Source organism: Zalophus californianus, chromosome 7, assembly GCF_009762305.2.
Source record: "Zalophus californianus isolate mZalCal1 chromosome 7, mZalCal1.pri.v2, whole genome shotgun sequence".
NCBI lineage: Eukaryota > Metazoa > Chordata > Mammalia > Carnivora > Otariidae > Zalophus > Zalophus californianus.
Genome location: NC_045601.1, coordinates 103,529,597 through 103,543,336, shown reverse-complemented (window position 1 = coordinate 103,543,336; position 13,740 = coordinate 103,529,597). Strand labels below are relative to the sequence as shown.

Sequence of the window (13,740 nt, the reverse complement as noted above, 5' to 3'; positions counted from 1 at the left end):
TTAAGGATTTTTGCATTTGTGTTCACCAGAGAGAGTGCCTGTAATTTTTTTTTTTTTTTTCTGTGATGTCTGACTGGTTTTGATATCAGGGTAATGCTGGCCTCATAAAATGAGTTTGGAAGCATTCCTTCCTCTTTAGTTTTTTGAAATAACTTGTGAAGGATAGTTACTAACTCCTCTTTAAATGTTTGGTAGAATTCACCTATGAAGCTATCTGGTCCTGGACTTTTAAATTACTGGTTGAATTTTATTACTTGTAATTGGTCTATTAACATTTTCTATTTCTTTGTAATCAAGTCTCGGAACCCAGAGGAAACGGATAAATTATTAGAAAAGTGAAATTTATCCATAAATGGAATTTATCCATTTCTGGGTTTTCCAGTTTGTTGGCATGTAATTGTTTGTGGTAATTTCTTATGATCCTTTATATTTCTACATGTCAGTTGTAACTTCTCCTATTTAATTTCTTGTATATTTATTTGGGTCCCCTCTCTTTTTCTTGATGATTTTTGAGTAGAGGTTTATTGATTTTGCTTATCTTTTCAGTAGTCAGCTTTTAGTTTCATTGATCTTGTCTTTTGTTTTTTAATCTCTATTTTGTTAATTTCTGCTCTGGTCTTTGTTCTACTAACTTTGGGTTTTGTTCTTTTTTTTCCTAGTTCCTTTAGGTGTAAATTTAGATTGTTTATTTGGGAATTTTCTTATTTCTTGAGGTAGGCTTGCTTGTATGGCTATGAACTTGCCTGTTAGAATTGCTTTTGCTGTGTTCCATAGGTTTGGAAAGTTGTTTCTATTTTCATTTGTCTCAACATATTTTTTGATGTTCTCTTTGATTTCTTTGTTGACCCACTGATTGTTTAGTAGCATTGTTTAGTTTCCCTGTGTTTGTGTTTTTTTCCAGGTATCTTGTAATTAATTTCTAATTTTACACCATTGGGGTTGGAAAAGATACTTGTTATGATTTCAGTCTTCTGGAATTTTTTGAGATTTGTTTTGTGGCTTCACATCTGGAGACTGTTCCATGTGCACTTGAAAAGAATATGTATTCTATAGTTTTTTGGATAAAATCGTCTGTATATATCTTTTAAGTCCATCTGGTTTAATGTGTTAAGGCCAAGGTTTCCTTATTAATATTTCTCGGATCTATCCATTGATGTAAGTGGGGTATTAAAGTCACCCACTGTTATTGTGTTACTGTCAATTTTATGTCTGTTAATACTTGCTTTATATATAATTTTGGTGCTTCTGTTTTGGGGGCATAAAGATTTATGAATTTTACAACCTCATCTTGGATTGACACCTTTATTACATAATACCCTTTATCTTTTCTTACAGTCTTTAAAGTCTCTTTTGTCTGATGAGTATTGCTACATAAGCTTTCTTTTTGTTTCCATTTGCATGAAATATCTTTTTCCATCCCATTACTTTCAGTCTGTGTCTTTAGATCTGAAGTGAGTCTTTGTAGGCAGCATATAGATGGGTCTTGGTTTTCTGTTTATCCGTTCATCCACTCTGTGTCGTTTGATTGGAACATTCAGTTCATTTACATTTAAAGTAATTATTTGTAGGTGTGTACTTACTGCCATTTTAATTGTTTCCTGTTTGTTTTTGTAGCTTTTCTCTGTTCATTTCTTCTCTTGGTCTCTTCTCTTGTGGTTTGATAGTTTTCTTTAGTGTTATATTTGGGCTCCTTTTTCTTTATTTTTTGTGTTTATTCTGTAGGCTTTTAGTTTGTGGTTACTACAAGGTTTCTGTATATTGACCTATATATGGCAGTCTATTTTAAGCTAATAGTTACTTAAAGTCAAATGTATTTCTAGCATTAAACTTTTATCCCGCATCTGATCCATGTTTTATGTTTTGATGTTTTACTTTACATCTTTTTATTTTGTGTATCCCTTAACTAGTTATTGTAGTTATAGTAAATTTTACTAATTTTTTTAACTTTTATACTGTTTAAGTGGCTGATTTACTGCCTTTATTATATATTTTTATCAGTGAGATTTTGTTTCTTTCATATTTTATTTGTAGTTATGGTCCTTTTTTCTACTTAAAGAAGACCCTTTAACATTTCTTATAAGGCCTTTTTAGTGGTGATGAACTTACTTAGTTTTTGCTTATCTGGGAAACTCTTTATCTCTCCTTCAGTTGTGAATAATTTTGCCTTGTAGAGTATTCTTGGTTGAGTTTTGCCTTTCAGGTTTTTAAATGTATACTGTCACTCCCTTCTTGCCCACAAAAAGTTTCTGCTGCAAAAATCAGCTGATATCTTATGGGGTTTCCCTTATATGTGACTGTTTTTCTTTTGTTACCTTTAAGATTTTCTCTTTGACTTTTGCTATTTTAAATATAATCTATCTTTGTGTGGCTCTTTTTGGTTTCATCTTGTTTGGAACTCTCTTTGCTTCCTGGACATGGATGTCTTTCCTATACTAGGTTAAGAACATTTGTAGCCATTATTTCTTCACATAGATTTTCTTACTCTTTTTCCTCCTTCTGAAACCCCTATAATGTGAATGTTAGTATACTTGATGTCATTTCTGAGGTCCCTTAAACTATTCTCATTTTTTTCTAAAGATTTTATTTTTTTTGACAGAGACATAGAGAGAGAGGGAACACAAGCAGGGAGAGTGGGAGAGGGAGAAGCAGGCTTCCCGCTGAGCAGGGAGCCCGATGCAGCACTCGATCCCAGGACCCTGTGATCATGACCTGAGCTGAAGACAGATGCTTAATGACTGAGCCACCCAGGCGCTCCAACTATTCTCATTTTTTAAAAAATTCTTTTTTCTTCTGCTACTCTGACTGGGTGATTTCCACTATTCTGTCTTCCATTGGGGCGATCCATTCTTCTTTATCCTCTAATCTCTTGATGCCCTCTGGTGTACTTTTAGTTTAGTTACTGAAATTTTCAGCTCTGTGACTTTTTTTTTTTTTTTTTTGAGTGAGAGAGAGCACATGTGAACAGGGGTAGGAGAAGCAGAGGGAGAGAAAGAATCTCAAGCAGGCTCCATGCCCAGCGCAGAGCATGACACAGGGTTCAATCTCTTGACCCCAAGATCGTGACCTGAGCCCAACTTGAGTCAGATGCTTAACTGACTGAGGCACCCCTTTTTGGTACTCTTATATTTCCTACCTCTTTGTTAAGGTTTCTTTCTGTATTCCTTTATTCTTCTCCTAAGTTCAGTGAACATTTTTATGACCATTAGTTTCAACTGTTTATCAAGAAAGCTATTTATCTCTCTTATTTTATATTGTTCTCTTGTTTTGAACACATCTTCTTTCTCTGTATATTGTTTGTCTTTCTGTGTCCGTGTCTGTAAATTTGGTGGAACAGCTACCTCTTGGTCTTGAAGGAGCGGCCTTGTATAGGAATGTCTCCTTTGTTGAGTATGTGTACCAGGGTGATTTGGCTGGGTAGCTGGAGCTGGAGTAGACATGGGCTAGGGGTGCCCTGGGGCTTGCTACACTAGGGCACTTTGGCAGGATGGCTGGGGCTAGAGTTGGCCTGGGCTCCTTGGCAGATGACTTGAGTAGGTGTGGGCATGGGAGGGATTCCAGTGTACTCTGTGCCAGGGCCACAATGGTGGGAGAGCTTGAGCTATTGGCTACAGGCCTGGCATATCCTGGAGCTTCTGGGGCCACCTTGTTGTGATGGCTAGAGCTGGGGCTGGCACAGGGCAGTGGATTGCCTTGGTGGGACAGCTGAAACTGTTCTGGGCTTGGGGGTCCAGACTTGCTGGGGCAGTCCTAGCAGGCCAGCTAGAGTACCTGGACTCTTCTCATCAGTACTGTCAAGTATGGGTGTGGGGAGCATAAACACTGGCACTTGTAGGCATCTTTGACCCCTGGAAAGAGTTCCAGCAGTTCCTTCATTTGGCAGAGGCTCTAGAGTTAGTAAATGGATTTCCTTCACTTGTAGTCTAGCTGCCTTTAAATTGCTGTTTTGTTTCTGTGCCTCAGGGCAGGTGAGTCTGCTTGGGACCCTCAGTGATATCCCTCCCTACTGCAGGTTCTTGTATCTGGGGTGTGGTTTGTGTTGTTACCTTGTTTGCTACTGTTCTCTGTGTGGTTCCTCTGTTGTTTGTTGTGTAGAAGCTATTCAATCCACCCTCACTTTTTCAGGAGGAATGGTTCTATATATAGGTGTAAATTTATTGTGTCCATGGGATTCCTCTCACAAAGTTAGTTCAGAGTCTTCCTGTGCCACCACCTTGGACTGCCTCCACTTGCTACTTCTCTAATTGAGTTAGAGAGCGGACACCCAGAGCAAGACAGTCTACCGTATTTTATTTAAGCCAATGTAGAAATTTCTAACCTTTGTAGTCTTTATGTAGTTAAGTAAATTATTAGAGGTTGTGCTATGGGTTAATGCTGTCTGAGGTCCTTCTTTTGCTAGATTTCATTCAGTATTTATTCAGCCTTTCAGGGTGCTTTATTTTAATGCCTAATGAACAAATTATTTTGGGGGCGTTTATTTGGTGTTTATACAGCATTGACTCTCAGTTATTTTTTAATTTGGGAAAACCAAACTCACATGCTTAGGAATATTTCAAGTTTTTTAAATCATTAAATTAAGTCTTAAAAATAAATGAACACTGGGGTGCCTGGTGGCTTAGTCAGTTAAGTGTCTGATCTTGATTTTAGCTCAGGTGATGATCTCGGGGTTGTAGGATCCAGCCCCGTGTGGGGCTCCACGTTGGGTGTGGAGTCTGCTTAACGTTCTCTCTCTCCCTCTCCCCTGCTCCCCCCCCCGCTCTCTCTCTTAAAAAAAAAAAATGCTTATAAACCCAAGAGAATTTGAATAAATTGAGGAAAAATAAACCTTTTTTTTTTTTTTAAGGTTTTATTCATTTGTTTTAGAGAGAAAGAGTGTGTACATGTGCAAGCAGGGGAGGGAGAGGGATAAGCAGAATCCGCACTGAGCATGGAGCCCAGTGTGGGGCTCAGCCTCACGACCCTGAGGTTGTGACCTGAGCCGAAATCAGGAGTTGGGCACTTGACTGGCTGAGCCACCCACGTGCCCCACGGGCCTTTGCTTTAAATCTTCTGAGAGTTCTGAAGAGTTAGGACTATAAGCTAGATCCATCTATTAGCCACTCTTTTTTTAAACCTGTCTCTCTCTTCCTTTCCCTGCCACCTCTCCTTCCCCGTACTACTCAGTCGTTAAAGGGAGGTAAAATTGTGTCTAGGAGTCTTAAAGTAGGGGAAGCGGTCACGAATAGTTTTGATTATCATTAAGATATTTTGGAGTTTACCAAACTCACTGGTGAGTTTTGACATATTTGAATTTTGATCAAGAAGGCATTTGTTCTTTTTTTTTTTATTTTAAAGGTTTTATTTACTTATTTGACAGAGACACAGTGAGAGAGGGAACACAAGCAGGGGGAGTGGGCGAGGGAGAAGCAGGCCTCCCGCAGAGCAGGGAGCCAGACGCGGGGCTCGATCCCATTACACTGGGTTTATGACCTGAGCGGAAGGCAGACGCCCAACGACTGAGCCACCCAGGCGCCCCAGCATTTGTTCTGATAGATTAAATTTTTTGTTAGTGACCTTTTGGTTGTTAAGATCTTTTTATTTTATAATTTTTGGCAGGGATGCGATGAGGACAGATATTCCTTCAATTTAGATTATTAATGATCAGAATTTAAGTATAAGTATGTAACATGTAAGTGTTCATGTATCTTCACCATTGTTATTTTAATAGAAACCAAAGAAACCACCACCACCTGCTAAAGGTCCAGGTAGGTAAGAAACACATTATTCAGTTTGCTGTTTTTCATATTTTCAAGTTATAAAGTGGTGAAATTGGGTTTTAAGTATAAACCACTTATATTAGCAAAAACCATATATGCTGTGATATATACAGACTTTAGAAATATATAAAAATTAAGTGTTTACATATATTAATATCAGTATTTTTTTAAGTATAAACTTAAAATAGGATCTTAAAAGTAATTTGGATACTTTAGTTATAATTTGCCATTTCTAATTAAGAAAATTGACAAAGTTTAATGTATTTAGGTAGAATACTTAATATATTGATCTGGCCAATTAGTAATTTAACCTTTTCACATTAAATACATTTGTTAATGTCTCATTTAAATACTAATTTGTATTTCTTCAGACTATGTGCTCTAAGGGTTAAGCAAACTAGATCAGTTTATTTTTATTTTTTTTTAAGCAGTTGAATATATTACGGTGTTCTTAGAAGACTTTTCCGGAGTTACAGTTTTATAATCTGGCTCTTACTCTGTTTCTGTAAATTTTAGCCCCTAATTTCTGATTTTTACAAATGAAGTACAATTATTTTTCTTGGAAGATTTGCTTTATCTTAAAATAATACAAGTCCTTCTTCCCTACTCCCAAGTTTTCAGCTTTGTATTTGCTGACCTAATCCCATAACAAGTAAAGCATAAATTAAAAATAATTTTTATAGAAGTTGGTGTTGGAGGCTTTTTAGTCACTAGTCATATTTGGGCTTTTAAAATTTAACTAGTTAAATAAAATAAAAAATTGAATTCACAGTCACAGTAGTAACATTTCAAGTCTCCATACTCAGTATTGGATAGCACAAAAATAGAATATTTCCATCATCATAGAAAGTTCTACTGGAGAGAGTTGTAGATGATATGAACGCCTTCATTTGACAAAGAAAGAACTGAGACCACAAAGTAACTACTTAGTCATGGTCAGTGGTAGGTAGGTGCAGGATTAGATATTTAGCCTAGTGATTCTGGTACACTGTTCCTCTGTTAAGCCATGTTTCCTCTAATGTTATTTTAAAACTAACCTGTACTGTTTAGTGGTATAATCGTCTTTGTGCTTTGAAACTATTTTTTTTAAGTATTAACTTTGTTTTTTTTCCTTAGCTCCAAAGCCTGAGCTAATAGCTATAGAGAAGAAGTATTTTCCTATAAGGCCAGAAGAAAAAGGTGAGACTAATTCTTCCACTTTCAGAAAAGTAATTCTTCCTTTTGTTGTCATTGTAAATAATAATCTCTCTCCACACAGAGTGATTTAGATTGATTTTTAACAGCTGTTCAGTCTTTAGCAATATTTGGAGTTTTCTGGGAGGAAGTAGTTTGTCAAGATTGATAGGAAGTTAAGATTTCACTCAAACTGATACCAATTTACATTCATTAAAAAGTTAAACCATTACTTCAGTAAGAATGTGGTGTTTCATTATAGTTCGTCATATAAGAAAACTAAGCATTAGTTATATTTTAATTATTTTTTTAGAGTCCCAATTAAGTTAAAAAAAAATTTCTTAGGTGAGTTCTAACTTTTAAAACACGGACGTGATTTGTTATGTATTATCTAATTTTCACTGCCTATATTTGTCATATAAACTTGGAAAGTTGTTCCAAGGTACACATGTATTTTGTTAAAAATAAAAACAAAAAATATTTTGCTACTATTAATTTGGAGAAAATAATTACTTCTCTTTGTGCAGAAAGATCTGCAGTGATTCTATCTAGTATACTAGGTTTATATATATAGTTGACCCTTGAGCAGCATGACCCAGTTTGAACCACAGAAGTCCACTTGCACATGAATTTTTTTCCCAATAAATATGATACAACACTGTAAATGTATTTTTTCTTAGGATTTTATTAACCTTTTCTTTAGCTTACTGTATTATAAGAATAGAGTATATAATACACATAACATACAAGAAATGTGTTAATTCAATGTTTATGTTATTGGTAAGGCCTTCTGGCCAACAGTAGGCTTTCAGTTAAGTTTTGGGGGAGTCAAAAGTTATACTCAGATTTTCAGCTGTGTGGGAGGTTGGTGCCCCTAACTCCCTGTGTTGTTCAGCGGTCAACTGTACAAGCAACAACTTGAACACTGTTTTAGAGTGCTTCTGTTTCTACTGCCAGTATTGTTTGCCTATCCTTGTGTGTTGCCTACAGTGTTCCTTTATTCTCTTAACTGATTTCTCTCAACTTTAGTCCCTTGTCTGCTTATATTTCATATTGTTGCCAGATTCATTTATTTTTAACAGACTTTTTTTAGAATAGTTTTAGATTGACAACAAAATTGAGCAGAAAGTATAGATAGTTCCCATATACTCCTTGCCCCCCCGTGATAGCCTCCCCCACTATCAGCATCCTGAACCAGAATGGATCTCCATTGACATTATCACCCAAAGTCCATAGTTTATCTTAGAGTTCTCTCCTGGTATTGTACATTTTATGAGTTTGGACAAATGTTTAATTTGACAAATGTGTAATGTAATATCTTACAGAATATATCTTGCTACCCTAAGAATCTTTTGCTCTCTCATCTTTCCCTTCCCTCAGCTCCTGGCAACCATTGATCTTTTTATTGTCTCCATAGTTTTGCCTTTTTCAGAATGTTGTGTGGTTGGAATCATACAGTATATAGCTTTTTCACTTTGTAATATGTATTTAAATTTTCTCCGTGTCTTCATGACTTAATAGCTGATTACTTTTTAGTGCTGATTAATAGTCTGTTAACTATCTATAGCACAGTTTATCCAGATTCACCTATTGAAGACATCTTGGTTGTTTTCAAACTTTGTCAGGTATGAATAAAGCTACTATAAATAACATCCTTGTCTGGGTTTTCTGGGGACATAAGAGTTTAGTTTACCTAGGTAAATAACCAAGGAGTGTGATTGCTGGGTCATGTGTTAAGAGTATGTTGTGTAAGAAACTGTCAGATTATCTTCCAAATTCTACCATTTTCCCATCAACAATGAATGAGAACTCCTGTTGCTTCTTATCCTGGCCAGCTTTTGGTGTTGTTGGGAACTGACCTCCAAATTACAATTTTGTATCATCTTCTTTTTCATTCACTAAATACAGTAATCACACTCTTGTCCCTGAACATGTGATGTACTTTCATAGCTTGCTTTCTTTCTCATTATCTGTGCTCAGCATGGAAGTTTTTTATATTCTTTTTTTTCTTTACATTTGAGAATTTTTTATTTGTTATGCAAAAACAATTTATACTTTGAACTATTTCTTAATCTCAGCTGTAATATGGCTATTGTTAGGTCTGAGTCTTGGATCAGTTTATTTTGGTACCTGGTTATAATACCTGTCCTACATGAAAGATTCATTCTGTAAAGATATGTAGAACCACATGTAAGAACTATGTTGTTGGCTTCATTACCGACATTATGATATTCCTTTTATAGTCTCCTCCACCAAGTAGATTGGGAGTTTGTTAAAATTTAGTAGTGACTTCCCATATTCCCTGAAATCAGTCAGGTGATGTTATAAACAAAGTAGAAGGTGATGCATTTTTGTATCATTTATGTGGTCAAAATCCTGGCCATGATGAAGTAACAAGGACTGAATTTGCCCTCCTGAGTTAAACAACTAGAAAACTGGACAAAGTACATGAAATAGTGGTTTCAGATATTGGACAACAGCATAGGATTGTTATCACTGAAGGAAGTTATCACTAAAAGTAAGGCAAGCCCTAAAATTACCCTACCTCATTGTCTAGAAGCAATTTACAGGCAGCAGAAAGGAGGAAGTCCCAACAGAGCCCAGTTTTCCTGCAGAATTGCAGAAATAGGAGATAGGAGTATAGGGAGGCCAAGGCAGCTACAGTGTGTGAGGCAGAGTTCCAGAATGGAGGAAACTGCACAGACAGCACTCTGAGATCTTTGTAGGGCTTACCATGAAGCTTTGGCTGAGTACTGTGAATTACACACATAAGAAAGGAAACTTCCATAGCTGGAGAAATAACTGCTGGAAAGCATTTGGTGAAGCAGTTTCTGGAACTCACTAATAGTTCATGTTTCCACAAGGCACAGTGGAAAGACTTCATAAGGCACAGGATAGAGTCTATAAAAGATTGTATCACCTTAGACTAAAGGTTTCTTTGCATGTACCTTGGAAGCAGATTGAACTAATTCCAGAACAGAATTCAATACAGTTTGAAAGAGTATAACAAAATCTAGCAGCCACGTGTGTAAAATACACAGTGCCCATTATCTGATAAAAAAAAATTACCAGGCATGTAGAGAAGCCAGGATAATAGCAACCTGTAACTAGAAGAAGAATTAGTCAACATAAACAGACCCAGAAATGACAAGAGATGATGGAAATAGCAGTAAGGACATTAAAACAACTATTACAGTTGTATCGCATGTGTTCAAGAAAGTAGAAGAAAACACAAGCATGATGGTGAGAGAAATGGAAAATGTAAAAAGACCCAAATTGAACTTATGCATATGAGTTAATACAGTATCAGAAATGAAAAACATTGCATGGAATTCAGCTTATTGGACACTATAGAATGAAATATTAGTGAACTGGAAGACACAGCAATAGAAACTATCTAAAATGTGCTAGAGGGGTGCCTGGCTGGTTCAGTCAGTAGAGCGTAACTCTTGATATCAGCATTGTGAGTTCAAACCCCATGTTGGGTGTGGAGCCTACTTTTTAAAAAAATGTACTAGAAAAAAAAGGAATAGAGCATTAGTAACTTGAGTGCAATATCAAATAGTTTTTTTTGTTTGTTCGTTTGTTTTTTTAAGTAGGCTCCACACTCAGCATGGAGCCCAGCACAGGGCTTCTTGACCTCATGATCCTGAGATCAAGACCTGAGCTGAGGTCAAGAGTTGGACACTTAATCAACTGAGCCGCTCGCAGGCCCTGTTAAGTAGTTTTACGTATGTCTAATTGGAGTCCCTGAATCAATGGAGAGAGAATGGGGCAGAAAAAATATTTGAAGAAATAATAGTTGAAAAATTTCCAAACTTATTGAAAACTGTAAGCCCATAGATCTAAGAAGCTCCGTGAACTCAAAGCAGAAGAAACATGAAAGAAACCACCTAAAGGAACATAATCAGTTCAGTGAAAAGCTGTGATAAAAAGAAAAGCATAAAGTCTGAAAGAAAATAATTCTCAACCTTGAATTCTCTACCTAGCAAAATACCTTTCAGGAAGTGCAGGCAAAATAAAAGCTTTCAGACAAAATCTGAGAGAACTTGTTGCCAGCAGACCTGTATATACTACACAGAAAATGTTAAAGGAAGTACTTTTTGGCAGAAGGAAAATGATGTTACATGGGTATTTGGATAAATAGAAACTAATAATGCCAGAAATGGTAAATATTTAAGTAAATATAAAAGACATTTTTTTCTTATTTTTTTTTTAAAGATCTTATTTATTTGCCAGAGAACACAAGCAGGCGAAGCAGCAGGCAGAGGGAGAGGGAGAAGCAGACTCCCCACTGAGCAGGGAGCCCGACGCGGGGCTCGATCCCAGAACCCTGAGATCATGACCTGAGCTCAAGGCAGATGCTTAACCGACTGAGCCACCCAGGCGCCCTTTTTTCTTGTTTTTAAATCTTGTCAATAACACCAAAATTCTTCATTGGAAAGATTTTAAAACTTTTTTTTTTTAATATTTTGAACTGTATTTTTTTTAAAGATTCTTATTTATTTATTTGACAGAGATAGACACAGTGAAAGCAGGAACACAAGCAGGGAGAGTGGGAGAGGGAGAAGCAGGCTCCCCGCGGAGCAGGGAGCCCGATGCGGGGCTCGATCCCAGGACCCTGGGATCATGACCTGAGCCGAAGGCAGACACTTAACGACTGAGCCACCCAGGCGCCCCAAAACTTTTTTTTTTTTAACTAAGTGTTGGTTTCAGATTTGTGTGCAAATGTAAGGATTTTTTTAATTAATGAAACAGGACAAATGTAAAATGAGGGAAACAATTCTTAATATTTTCAAAATATTCTCATTAATCTGACATGCCTAAACCTGGTTCAAGGAATAGAAAAAATGTCAGTGCTTTGCCTAGTAAGCTTTGGAGATGTGCATTGGGAGAGAGAACTAGTATCAGTCTGAGTGTTAAATATTGGTATAGATTAAAGGCTTTCTTTTTTAATAAACACAAAGTTCTACCCTTTTTCCACCCTCAACAGAGGGAGCTTCTTCAGACCATGGCCAGGGCCAATTTGAGGAGCCTTAAACCTTCAGAGAGGAAATACAGTATATCCCACCGGCATGTGTGTTCATGACTTTTATTTCTGTTATGATCTTAATTCTACAGAGGATATACTTTGAAAAGCTCTGCTGTGTTGAGCAGAGGGGAAAAAGGAGCTACTAGAAAACATGAACCATGGGACGCCTGGGTGGCTCAGTCGGTTAAATGTCTGCCTTCAGCTCAGGTCCTGATCCCACATTGGGCTCTTTCCTCAGCAGGGAGCCTGCTTCTCCTTCTGTCTGCCGCTCCCTCTGCTTGTGCTGTCTCTCTCTCTCTGGCAAATAAATAAAAATAAAAATCTTAAGAAAACGTGAACCTGATTACCCTATTACCTTTGAGTCTTAAGTGACTCCCCATTGTCTCATGGGATACTTTTCAAATCTTAAGAATAAATCTTGATTGTTTGCTCCCTGCCCCAGGCCACCATGTAGTTTTTATTTTTTCAAACCTGCTTAGTAGTTTCCTGCCCCCTATTTTCTCAGAGGTACCTGAATGCTGGCCATAGTGTGCTTCATTAGAAGAATAACATCAACACTTTGGAGCACAAGTTTTTCTCCTGCTTTTTGGAAAAAGTTTCTTGGACATACCTTTCAGTAGCCCACTTCATTCTCAGTGACTTGTATTCTTGATATGAAATATATATGAAAGGAAGCGAGCAACTGATATTTACTTTGGAGTGACAGAGAGAGAGACATGTATATGTGTAGGAGAGAATGTAAGCAAAGCTCTTAGGCTTATAAAATCATTTAAATGGTTACCTTTATGTACATGTTCTCCCTCGTGGTCCCAGTCATATCCATAGGAAGGGTGTAATGGGCTGCTAAAGCCCAGACTGGTTTAATACTTTTACTAGTAGAGGCAGTGAATCTGTATTCACTTGCTTGAGGAACATTTTTTTCCAGTTTCTATATCTGCAGGTGTAAAGGACAGAATTTGTCTTATTTTTCAGTTGATTCATAAGCAGAACATAACCAGATGGTACAAACCTCCAGGCAGGAACTAAATACCAATATGTTAATAATGGCAATAGTGTTTCATATTAGCAGAATGGGAAGGGAGAGTTGTGCTGGTGGATGTTCCTCTTGAGGTTTTCTTGTCTATGTATCTGGCATTAAAGGAGGACAAGTTACTGTTGCTAGGAAAATGTTTACATGCTAGGAATTCACTACTAATATAGGAGACTACAGATTTTGAGGGTCTAGTTGGCAGATTTCTGGGACTTCCAACCCCAGTAAATTGAATTGTGAATCTTACCCTATCTCCTTGAAAAAGTTATACTTTATTGACTAAGATTTTGTCTCTTGCAAAAGGTTGTGTGACTGCTGCTGGTTCCCACACAAGGGTCCAATAGCATCATTAATTCATTTGTTCAGTTACTGAACTAAGAATTAATAAGGACTATCAGAGTTGGATCTTTTGTTGTCTTATTCTTGATTGCTTAGACAGTCATATATATAAAGGCTCAATGGCTTAACCACCATCTGCATGCTGCTGATTGCCTTTCAGTGTTTGGGTTTGTTCATATGCATTGCTGCTTTCTTTGTACTTTTGTTTGTTTGCATTTCATACTTTCTGCCATATATATATAATTATATAAGCTATATATAACTATATAAACTATATATGTAGTATAAAATTATATATATAAGGTATATATAATTTTTAAAAATAATATCCTTTAACGGAGGACCTAGTGGTATGACGTTTTATTTGAAATATATTTTTTTCTCCTGTTTTTGAGAGATAATTTTACCTTACA

The 13,740-nt window shown here is 36.7% G+C and overlaps 1 protein-coding gene across 4 annotated transcripts in view; it reads left to right on the top strand.

The window, feature by feature from the left end:
* The window catches only part of LOC113926392 (CD2 associated protein), a 133,314-nt gene that overhangs the window by 85,379 nt on the left and 34,195 nt on the right, over positions 1–13,740 (top strand). For all 4 annotated transcript variants that reach the window (XM_027601201.2, XM_027601203.2, XM_027601202.2 and 1 more), the window contains 2 exons: positions 5,705–5,741; positions 6,870–6,932. In XM_027601201.2, coding sequence (XP_027457002.1) covers positions 5,705–5,741; positions 6,870–6,932 — 100 coding nt within the window. The remainder of the gene's footprint in view (positions 1–5,704; positions 5,742–6,869; positions 6,933–13,740) is intronic.